We start from the raw sequence: 12168 nt of genomic DNA on the forward strand, positions 1-12168 counted from the left end.
TGAGTCCAGGACTCCAGTACAGCCTAAGTCTTTAAAATGATTATCTGGTAAGTTTGTGGAAGTATATACAGCCTCAATATACATGGACATTTATACACACAAACACAATTGCTTCCTTCTGCTTCCATAAGACATCCTCAAATAGGATTGTTGTTTTGTTGATTTTTCTCTTTCTTTTTATTAATGTTCATTTGAGAATATATTGAGCATTGAATTGCAGATATCAGATTGAAAAGTCTTATACCGACATATATTATTACTATTTAACACTTTACTTGTAAATAAAACGTGACTATTATTTAACATGTTATTGTTAAGTAAAACATTTTATTGTTCAATAAAGCTTTTCTTGTGTATGATGTACAACCTAATATGAAACAAAATTCTTTGTTTCTTATTTGGAGAGATTTGAATAAATTGCTCATTTGTCTTTGATAAGCTCTTTACACAGTAGACAGAAAGTGCCCAATTGTGCTCATTCTAAGTCATTCCTTGGCACCTTGCCAGGCAAATTGCCACAGCTCCTTTTGATGGAGCAGCATTTTCTGAACTGGTTTCTACAAAGCTGCTAATTGACTGCTATAAACTATGTCTCCAGGAATCTGAATCTCATCAAATAGAAAATGTTATATTAAATTTGAATAACATTAGACCAAGCATAGTTGTGATGGACTTTCTGATTCTTTATTCCGATATCAAGTAATTTTGAAGCAGACCATCAATTATGTGTAGCTTAACATATGCAGATATTGCTGAATCTAAACAAGCCTGTATGTTCATATCTGTGTTTTAATTCTTCCAATTTTTATATATTCTATCCCATAAAAAGGACAAAATATCCACAAATAGCATGGAGTGCCAAACTGATATTCTCAAATATTATTAAATATTTATTTTCAAATGTAGTATTCCGGGAATGCAGTAACTAGTAAAAATTTACATGCAATATATATTAGAATGCTACCATTCTTGTAGTATTCAGTGAAGCTTCAGAGTGAAAGGCTGGTGTTCTTCACCTTTGAGGCAGAAGGCTGTGAACCCTGCACAGTGTTGGTTTTAAGCAAGGGTAATAACTCTGCAGAGGGAACTGGCACAGAGGACCCTCCTCCGTCATCTGGAGAATCTCAGAATTGTGAGAGAGGCTGGCTGCTCACAGTGGAACAATGGAAAAGATAGCAGATACTTAGAATCCTTCCTTTCCTTTCGTTAGTGATCTGGAGAAGGAAATAGGTATTTAAAGAAAAACATTGTTATCTTAAAACCCTTCATTATTTACTCAAAGGTGTAGAATGACTTTCAAAGGTCCCGTAGAAATTGCTGGAGTCTTCGAGTAAGCCTAAAGAACTTCTGATATATTAAACTAGACCATGTTTTGAGAAAACTGGCCAGCCCAGTGTTAGGTAAAACAAAAACAAAAACAAAACATAACTTTCAAGAAGAAGTAACTATATTTCTTTTTCAGTGCATTTATTGTTGGTGTATAGAAAAGCTTCTGATTTTAAGATTGATTTTTTATCCAGACAATTTGCTGAATTTATTGATCAGTTCTATAAGCCTTTTGGTTGAGTTTATTGGATTTTCTAAATATAGAATCTGCAAATAGTTAAAATTTGAGTTCTTTCTTTCCCTATTTTCCCTGATTTCTTTTTCTTGCCTTATTGCTCTGGCTAGAGTCTCAAGTACTATATTGAAGAGAAGTGGTGATAATGGACATCCTTATCTTGTTCCAGTTTTTAGGGGGAATTCTTGAAGTTTTCCCCTGTTTAGTATGATGTTGGCTGTGGGCTTATTGTAGATTGCCTTTATGATGTTGAGATATGTTCCTTCTATTCCAATTCTCTGCAGTGCTTTTATCATAAAAGGATGTTGGATTTTATCAAATGCTTTTTAAGCATCTATTGAAATGACCATGTGATTTTTGTCTTTAGTTCTGTTTATATGATGAATGACATGGATTGATTTTCGTATGCTGAACCAGCCTTGCACCCCTGGGATGAACCCTATCTGGTCATGATGTATGATTTTCTTTATGTGTTGTTGAATGCGTGTTGCTAGTATTTTGTTTAGCAGTTTTGCATCCAAATTCATCAAAGATATAGGCCTGTAGTTCTCCTTCCTTGAACTGTCTTTGTTTGGTTTTGGTATTAATGTGATGTTGGCTTCAAAGGAGATCCTACAGAGGATCAAATAAGGCAACCTAACTGTGGGGATGGGAGTGGGGGAGAGAGAAACTCTTTATAGTGCATGATGTACTTATTCATATCTAAGTCACCCACTAAGCCGAGCTTGGGAGGGAAGGACTGGGAGGGAGTGAGGTGGGGACTGGGTAGGGGCTGGATGGGTGATATGTATATATATTTCTACACAAGTTTTTTACCCTATTATGACATATAAATACAATGCACTAATAAAATATGGAAAATAAAAAACACCAAAAATAATTATAGAAAAAAAAGAATAACTACTGTTCCCAATGCTGCTGAGGACTAAAGTAAGATGTGGACTGAGAATTGTCCTTTATATTTGACAAGTGTGACTTCAACAGGGAGTCGTTTTAGTAAAAAAGCAAAATTAAGAACCTTTCTGGAATGATGAAATAAGCCAAGAATGTAGAAGACCCTTGAATAGTAGTAGAAGACATTAAAGGAGAGAAGAAAACTGAGCGAGGTACAGGCAGGGCGATGGTGCAAAGTATAGGTTTTATAAAAATGTGGCTTGTATTTCAGCATGTTTTCATGTTGGTAGGAATGACATATTACAGAGAGAAAAATCCATGATGGATTGGCAGGGGTATGTGTAGATCAGGAAAAAATGCCCATTAGTCAAAAATTGTTCATGGAAATAAGTGTAAATATATTTTAAATGCATGTATGATATATGTATTTTAAATATGTATGTAAAAATAAAACTACCAGAAAATTCACAGTGGATCACAATTTTAATGTTGGAACAGGCAAAGATTTCATAAGCAGAAAACATGAGAACACAAGCCACAGATTAAAAGTGCTATTTATTAAATTTTATTAAAGTTAGGCACTTTTTTTTAATGAGATACAACTGAAAAAATAAAAATGTAAGAAGACTGGGAAAATACATTTATAATACATAATGTCATACATATAAACATGTACAAAGAATTTGTATCAACTATATGTATAAAATACATTTATAACTCAGTAATCAGAATACAACAGAATAATGTCATTTTCAGTAAAATCAAAGAAACTAAAAAATATTTTGCTAAGTGAGATCAGCCAATGTCAGAAAGTCAAGGGTTCTATATATTTTCTCTGATGATAAGCTAAAGAGAAAATTTAATAGATAGCATTTTAATCTGTGACTTGTGTTCTCATATTGTTTTTATGAAATTTTTGCCTATCCCAAGGTTGAAATTGTAATTTGCTCTAATTTTCCTAGGAGTTTTATTTTACATACATATGTAGCCACCAGACTGACAAAAATTAACAAAAGAGCAGCAGTAACCCTTATACGTAGAACAACTTTGGAAAACATTTTGGCATTTTTTAATTTAACATAAATACGAATCTACTATCTTATCCTGCAATTTCAATATTAGATGTTTTCTCAAGAGAAATGAAAATAGTATGCCCAGACAAAACATAAACATGGATTTTTGCTCATAATAACCCCAAATGGGAAGCGATGTGTCTACTAACAAGTAAATGGTTAAGCTAGGTCTGGTAGTACAGCTCAGAGGTAGAGGAGGTAGAATGCCCCCAGGTTCTGTCCCAGTACCAGGAAAGTAAAAAGAAAAAACAAAGGAACAAAAAATTAAATGGTTAAAAAATATTCCATACATTGGGCTACAACTACCAAGAAAGTTTGCTACTTTACAAACTATTTGCACATATGTTGACTGAAAGAAGTCAGGTACCAAAAGCAAATTATCTGTGGTAGAAAATATGTCAATAGTTTAACACAGCAGGGTGGCTTTGTGTAGATTGACTTAAAAAAGACACATGAAGATATTTGAAAAGCAGGAAAAGGTTTTGTATGATGACTGCTATGCATGTTACATATTTATCCAAATGCATTCACTTGTGCATTTTAAAAGGGGCTCAAATTACATTTTAATGAAATGGAATGTGAGAAATTGTAACAGGCCTCCCCATCACTACCCACAATTCCCCCTTACTATAAGCTGCCTTATTTTTCTGATAATAATTTATCACAACCTGTCATATCACATTATTGTTTTACTTATAAAACACCCTCACAATAAAGTAAGTATTTACAATGCAGTAGTTTTAGTTTGTTTTGAACATCACAACAGATTTATCACACAGAATATTTTGGCACTTAATCACAAAAAGTAAAAAAATTGGCTGCTCTTCCCTAATATGCAGAAGCTAGGGAGAAAATGGGTCATAGTAGGAACTGTAGACAAGGAAGGAGAAACCATAGATAAGCAAATAAGGCAACCTAACTGAGAAGGATGGAAGGGAGAAGAGGAAAATTCCCTAATGTATATAACATACATTCAAAAACATATCAAAGTCAACCAGTAAGTCAAACATAAGAATGAGGGAGGGGGGATAGAGTAGGAAGAATTGGGGGAGGGCTAAACGGGTGATGTGTGCATGTATGCTTCTACCATATTTTGGCACTCAATTATTTTAAGAATAAATATTTGCTTAGTGTCAATTTTGTTTCCCTTTCTTTAATTTTATTTTCAAAGATAATGGTGTTTGAGCTAACATTTTATAATACTAATATGAAAATAAAACATTTGTGCATAATATTTGTGATTGTAAAAATACAATGCACACAGCTTTATATTTAAAGCTATAAACATATAGTTTGAAATGGACTATTTTGATGTTTTCTTTCCTCATTTAAGTACCAGAGAGAAAATCTAGTCATTTACTCATTTGGGGCATGAGAGAAATTCATCTAAATTCAATTTCACAGTTGAGTCAAATCTAGAATAGAAAATAGTACCAGCGTTGTTGATATAAAAACCATGAATATTCTGTTTTGGGTGAAGCTATATTTACTTTATCAACCCAGTCATCTGTATTCTACTTTCTCTCTCACGTTTTCAGGATGTGAATAGAAGCTTCACTTTGACAGAATAGACACAGAAAAGACCCATTGATTGGCTTGAGGATTGATTGGCTTGAGGACAGACTAGGACTTTGGTTTCAAGAAAGACAAGCAAGAGAACCACAAAAATAAATACTTGCCTTCAAAATTTCTTCTCTCTTTATTTATTTTATTTTATTTTTTTTTACTTTTTGGGAAGACTGATTAAGAAACTTTATTACAGAAAATGAATGCATCCAACATCCCCAAGTACAGTTGTGACAAGAACAGACACAAGGGAGACACAGACAATAGTTGCTACATTATAGCCTTATTCTTTCCAAAGGATAAAATGGCATTCAAATAACAGGGTAAGGAGGTTGTGAGAGATGGTTAGAGGAAGCGGGTACTGTCCTTTTGATTAAAAATAAAAAAGTAACAGGTTGGCATTGCAAGAAAGTACTGTGGGCCCAGAAATCAAGCTAAGCCTCAACCTTAGGTGGTAACAGTTCCACTGAGAGCACCACAGAGAATCATTCCATGAGAAGCATCTGGGACAGTATGAAAACCTTATTGTGGCCCTGTTATAAGCAGCTAAAGGGCCAATGGCCTCAACCTGAGTCTCTCTATAACTGTTTGCTTAATCAATAATCACTTAGCTAAAGAACTACCCCAATTCTCTTTGGCTACTGGGGGAGCCTAAGTCACCCCTTACCAGGCTTTGCCCACTCATAGTTGGCATATCCAGTTACAAGCAGAAAGGCGCGCCACGTCACAAACCGCTCCCTTATGGCCACAGGTTGTGCTCCTCTGTATCTGAGCAAGGTGGCCACAGTTCTCAAATCATGGCCTGTTTACAATGTATTAGGCAGTGGCAGTGGCAGTGGCAACAGCATCAGCTTTGGTCTCAAATGCCATGTGACAAGGGCATGGCTGAAGCAAGAGGAATGATCCTGGAACAAGTGCCTCTGGGCACACCTCAGGACTAACGATTTCTAAATTAGTGGAAAAATGAGAAAAACGTGTTTAGGACAAACAGTTCTGACGTGAGGGAATGGTTCTGAACACATAGATCAGCCGGGAACTGTGACTTGTACCCATCTAGGACAGGACGAGGTGGAGAGGACAGTACTTGGACATGCAAGGTTCCCAATAGTGAACTTTTAAGAAAAGCTGCTTTCTCTTAAGATGCCATACAAAAAGAAAACACTATGTGCTTCGTCGCCTCCCAACATACATATCCATGTTAATTCTAGGAAATATTGACACTCACCCACAACATAGTACCCTTCACTGCTGCAGTTAAGTACACACCAGCCATCCAATGGTGTTTGACATCACCACTTGCCATCAATGGCTGCCACTCCCACCCCAACCTGGGCAATATGCTACACCATCCACTAACAGAACCACTGAAACACAAACCAAGCTGTTCCTAGGTTAAGAACATTGAACAACAATCTACAGTTCTGATGAGTGTGCTCAAATCATGGGTAGAACATTCCACTTTTCAGGATACATTTAGAGTACAGAGTGGTTTTTCCCATCACAATGTTCCTTAGGATGTTTGGTTTCCTGGAGGAAAGTAAAGGCATAAAAATGCACCCCCTACTCCCTCCACTGGGGCAGAGGTGATAAGCAGCAGTTTGAGACCAACCCCAAATGTCAACAAATAACTACACATCCTACTGCATTGCTGGGGATGGGGATGAAAGAGGAAAAAGGAGGTCTGGAGTTTTGCACACTAAACACTCTGGAAGACAATTTTGCTGTTTGGCAATGCATTTGGCCTACATAATAGGTATGACGGCAGAGGTAAAAACACAAAAGCTGGACAGTAGTTGGCTTTAATCCTCACTACCTGCCTCCCCAAACTTCTGGAGTCTGCTACACCTTGCCTATATCCTTACCTTAGCTCCTACTTTCAATGGTTTAGACTCAGACACAAAACCATGCAGTAGCTTCCAAGGAGCCCCCTCCATCACAGTTCTAAGCTGACCATGATTAAAAGATACTGATCTAAAAGGAGGCTAGTAAATTTCTACTGAGTCAGAAATTTAGACCATTATAATAGAGAAGAGTTTTAAAAATGTTAATACTGTTTATTCAACTTCAAAAACATTTCAGCATTCTAAACATACAAAAAATAACAGAACGTTGCAAGTTGTGTTTAAGTACAGAAGGTTCTTGAACTTTCACTGATGCAGTGGCCTTTGCTTTGCTGACAATGAAGAGTTCTACGGTTTGTTTAAAAACAAAGTTTAAGGAGGACTTCCGGGAAGATAGCGACTGAGAAAAGCGGGGCTTAAGAGCCCTGCTAACAACAAATCTCCATTACCACAAAATCAGCGCCTTTCAAAGCCAGAAAACAACATCACCAGAGAAACAAAAAAAATCACCAGGCTCCAGAGAGAAAGCTGACTGAGAACAGAGCCACAGAGGAGATCCTCATGCCCGAGGACGTGGCTTCATGCCCGAGGACGCGGCAGCAGCGCCATACTGCCGGCGGCACCAGCGAATTTACGGGACGGCCACAGCAAGCCGAGAGGAGCCGCTGCGGAACAGCCAGGCGGGAGTTCTCGGCGCAGAGGGCATCTAAAGCTCCCAGTGGCTGAGCTCAGCACACACTGCAGGGATTCAGAGTGGAAATCAAAACCAAAAAAAAAAAAACGCCAGCCCCATAGCCGAGGGCGTAGCAGCGGCGCCATATTGCCACCGGTGGCAACAGCACCGAATTCACCGAATTCAGTACAGCTACATCTGCGTATTCAAGAACAGTGAGTCAAATTGCGGGCCACTGCGGAGAAATCCCAGTACTGTACTCACTGGGACTTGACCCAGTGGGAGAGGGGCGGTGGCAGTGATATCACACCATAGGAGAACGTGCAACCTGGCACCCCCCAAAGTCTAAAGCAGCCTCTATCGACTCTCTGGGTCGGAGACTCTGTGATACAACCCAGTAAAGGAGTAGTGGGGTCCGAGATACTACTGACTCGAGATCCAGAGCACCTTAAGTGAAGTCATAGTGACCCCAGAGAAGGCACAAACTTCCGAAATCATGGGAAAGAGGAATAATACTAGAGCAATGAATGCTCACAACCCCACAACATCAGAACCCGATAAAACAGAAAATCAGAGATTTCTAGAAGATCAAATCAGGAAAATAACTGTAGAAATAATAGAGGTGCTTCGAAAAGAACTCAGAGAGAGCCAAAAAGAGATAAAGGATGCAATTAATGAAGTAAAGGCCTCAATTCAAAGCACAAACAACCAATTAGAACACATGGAGAACAGAATCTCACTCTTAGAAGATGATCATTCCAAAAATGAACGCATAGTTTCTAATCTAGAAAAAAATATCCGACAGCAGGAATCTGATATTGAAGAAATATGGGCCCATTTCAAGAGAGCTAACCTAAGAATAATTGGAATAGAGGAGGGAAAAGAAAGTGAAACCAAAGGGATCAACAATCTCTTCAAGGAAGTAATAGCAGAAAATTTTCCAGACATAGAGCAAGAGGTCGATACGCAGGTCCAGGAAACATATAGAACTCCCTTTAGACAGGATCGGAGAAGAGGATCCCCACGCCACATAATTGTCAAAATGACCAATGTGGAAGCCAAGCAGAGAATCTTAAAGGCAACAAAAGCAAAGGGCCAAGTGACATTCAGAGGCAAGCCAATTAGAATCACTCCAGACTTCCCAAACCAAGTTATGAGAGCCAGAAGGGCTTGGAGTAACATATTCCCAATTTTGAAAGAAAACAACTTCCAGCCAAAAATTTCCTACCCAGCAAAACTTTCTATCAAATTAGATGGAGAAATAAGAAGCTTCCATGACAAACAGAAACTGAAGGAATTTATGTCTTCAAAACCAGCACTAGAGAAAATACTCAAAGAGATTAACTACAAAGAAGAAATAGGTAACACACTCCAGAACTAGAGAAACAAGATTTTCCATCCAACAGACAACTAAGATTGGTTATCTGTGGAGATTCATTATTTATGTTAGTCTTTTACCTATCTCTAAAGAGTATTGTTTGCCTTTATTGTTGTTAATTTTTAGGATTTCTAGTTGGAATATTAATATACCTTCAGATATAGCATTTGGAAATATTTTATCCCATTCTATTAGTAAGTGTTAACTCTGTTTACATTGTCTTTGGATATACAATATGTTTTTTATTTTTTAGGGAGTTTGTATACTCTTCTGTTGCCTGTGCCATTGAAATCATAACCAAGAAATCACTGCCAATTTCAATGTTGTGAGGTTTTATGACCCAGATTTTCTCCTAAAAGTTTATAGTCTTAAGATTTATATTTAGGTCTTTTATCTATTTTGAGTTAATATTTGTATATGGGATTAGGTAAGGGTCCAATTTTATTCTTTTCCATGTAATTATTATTTTTCAACAATGTTTAGTTAAAAGATTATTATTTCTACCACCAAATGTTCGTGGAAACCTTGTCAAAAATAATTTGACAATATAGGGAAGAATTTAGCTCTAGGCTTTTATTTAACTCCAATGGTTTATATATCTGCCTTTAGAATAGTACTACACTGTTTCAATTATTGTAGCTTTATATGGTTTGAAATCAGAAAATATACATCTTCTAGCTTTGTTCTTTTTCAAGATCGTTGTGGGTACCTAGAGTCCATATTCCATATTAGGATAGATTTTTTTTCTGAAAAATAAATATATAAATATATGATAGTTTCACCTAAAAAATAGAAAAAATAGATTCTCTGGTAAGAAAGAAAACAAAAAGAAATATTGAAATGTTATCTTTAAGTCATCAAAAGCTTGGTATCAGACAAATGAAACTGTTATGTGAGATTATCATTTTTAATTTTTGATAAATTTCTATAATACTAGATGTCAATCACTAAGCCAAGCATGGGAGGGAGGGATAGGGAGAGAATGGGGTGGGGATTGGGTGGGGGCTGACTGGGCAAGGTGTGCATGTATGTCTACAAAAGTATGTATCCCACTATGATGTATGAATACAGTGCACCAATTAAAAATAAAAAAATAAATAAAAAATAAAAAAAATAAAAACAAAGTTTAAAAACTATCGCACTTAACTAAAAGAAAAAAATCCCAAACACTTCTCATGCCAGCTGACCCCCTTTTCCAGAGCTAAGAAAGGCAGCAGAATGCTATGTCACTATATACAAAAACAAGACAACCTGAAGCTAAATGGATGCCCACTGCAGTGTCCACAGGTCCAGCCTCACAGTGCACGCCCTGAGCTACGGCCCCTCCCCCACAGCCTCAAAGCCAAGCAAGGAGCATGGAGTTTGTCTCGGTTGTTTTGTTCTTTTTACAAACTATAGATATGTACAGTTGATAACTCAGGATTTCTAGCCAATAACCATAGTTAACACCAACATACAAGTTTCCCAAAAAATGCCAGAAACATCTTCAAATGCCTTGTCACACCAACAGCAAAGTGCACAGAGTGAGGAGAACACTAGAGTGCCTTTTCATTTTTAAAAATGTTTGGAAATATGTACAACTTTGATACAGTTTCAGGGTGCTCTGGACACCCATGGCCACTTCATGTAAACCACTGACGATTTCTAGAGCACTTTGAGAGACTACAATATGATCGCGATCCAATTTTGTAATTAAACCTAATGAGGGCAACAGACATGTCTCAAATCAGAGACATGTCTACCATGGCGCTCCCCTACTCTAAGGTATTCACAAGGAGATAGATAAGCAGTTTTTTATTCATCTTCCTCTTCCTCCTCCTCCTCCTCCTCTTCTTCCTCATCTTCTTCATCTTCTTCCTCCACCTTTTTCCAGGGAACTTTAGCAGGACCCTTTGCACCATCAAACTTCCCTTTAGACTTATAGTCAGCAACATCCTTTTCATATTTCTCCTTCAGCTTGGCAGCCTTAGTGATATATGGCTGCTTTTCGCTGTCACTCAAATTATTCCACATCTCACCCAGCTTCTTAGCCACATCTCCAATAGAGATACCAGGGTTTGTGGATTTGATCTTAGGGCGGAATTCTGAACAGAATAGGAAGAATCCAGACGGTGGTCTTTTGGGGGCATTAGGGTCCTTTTTCTTCTTGCCTCCCTTAGCTGGTCCATAATCCTTCATTTCCCGATCATAGCGTACTTTATCTGCCTTGGCCATTTCATCAAATTTAGATTTCTCTTTCCCAGACATTGTCTTCCAACTCTCAGAGCACTTCTTGGAAAATTCTGCAAAATTGACAGGGACCTCCGGGTTTTTCTTCTTATGTTCTTCTCTGCATGTTTGCACAAAGAAAGCATAAGCAGACATCTTGCCCTTTGGTTTCTTGGGGTCACCTTTCGCCATCCTCACTGTATTGTTCGCTAGTCTGGGCAGCGCAGGGCACGACGCGCGGCTCAGCGCTCCCCAACCTCGCGCTAGCTGCCTCCACGAGAGCTGCCTCTCTTCTCTCTTTAATAGACATAATTATGCTACACACTGAAGCAACTTCATGCAGACAGAATTGCTGGAACCCACAACAAAAAGACTTTGCAGATAATCTAACTCACATCTGTGAAAAATCACTTTGCTGACATTTTCCTCCCATAGAGTAGGTTGTGTCTTCATTCTGTTGATTGTTTCCTTTGCTGTGCAGAAGCTTTTTAGTTTGATATAATTCCATTTGCCTAATTTTGCTTGTGTTTTCTGAGATTCTAGGATTTTATTTTAAAATCATTGTTTATATATATATCAATATTTTAAAATGTTTCTCTTATTTTTTGTCAAGTAGCTTCATAATTTCAGGTCTTACACTTGGGTTTTTGGTTTATCTTGAGTTTATTTGTATAGAGATCAGAGTCAACTTTCAGTATTTTCCATGTGGATGTCCAGTTGTTCTAGCACCATTTATTGGAAAAGCCGTTCTTTTTCTAATGTGTGGTTTTGGCAACTTTGTGGAAAATCAGCTCGCTTTTGATGCATGTGTTTATTTCTGAACAATCTATTCTGACACACTGGTTCCTGCTGTTGTATATGTATGCTAGTACTATGAAATTTTGGCTCTTATATCTCTGTGGCATGTTTAGAAATGAGATATTGAGATGTCAGTTCTGCTCCTTTTATCCAATCTTTCTTTGATTATTCAGAAT

General features: G+C 37.4%; 1 protein-coding gene across 1 annotated transcript; it reads right to left on the reverse strand.

Annotated features, from left to right (window-relative positions):
- Nucleotides 1-10780: 10780 nt before the first annotated feature.
- LOC308265841 (high mobility group protein B3-like) lies at nt 10781-11407 on the reverse strand (the record flags this gene model as incomplete). Its single annotated transcript, XM_080699776.1, has 1 exon — nt 10781-11407. The coding sequence occupies exon 1, from the start codon at nt 11384-11386 to the stop codon at nt 10781-10783; it is 606 nt and encodes a 201-aa protein (XP_080555902.1). The 5' UTR covers nt 11387-11407.
- Nucleotides 11408-12168: the final 761 nt, after the last annotated feature.

The sequence above is a fragment of the Muscardinus avellanarius genome (genome assembly GCF_963383645.1).
Source record: "Muscardinus avellanarius genome assembly, chromosome: 8".
NCBI lineage: Eukaryota > Metazoa > Chordata > Mammalia > Rodentia > Gliridae > Muscardinus > Muscardinus avellanarius.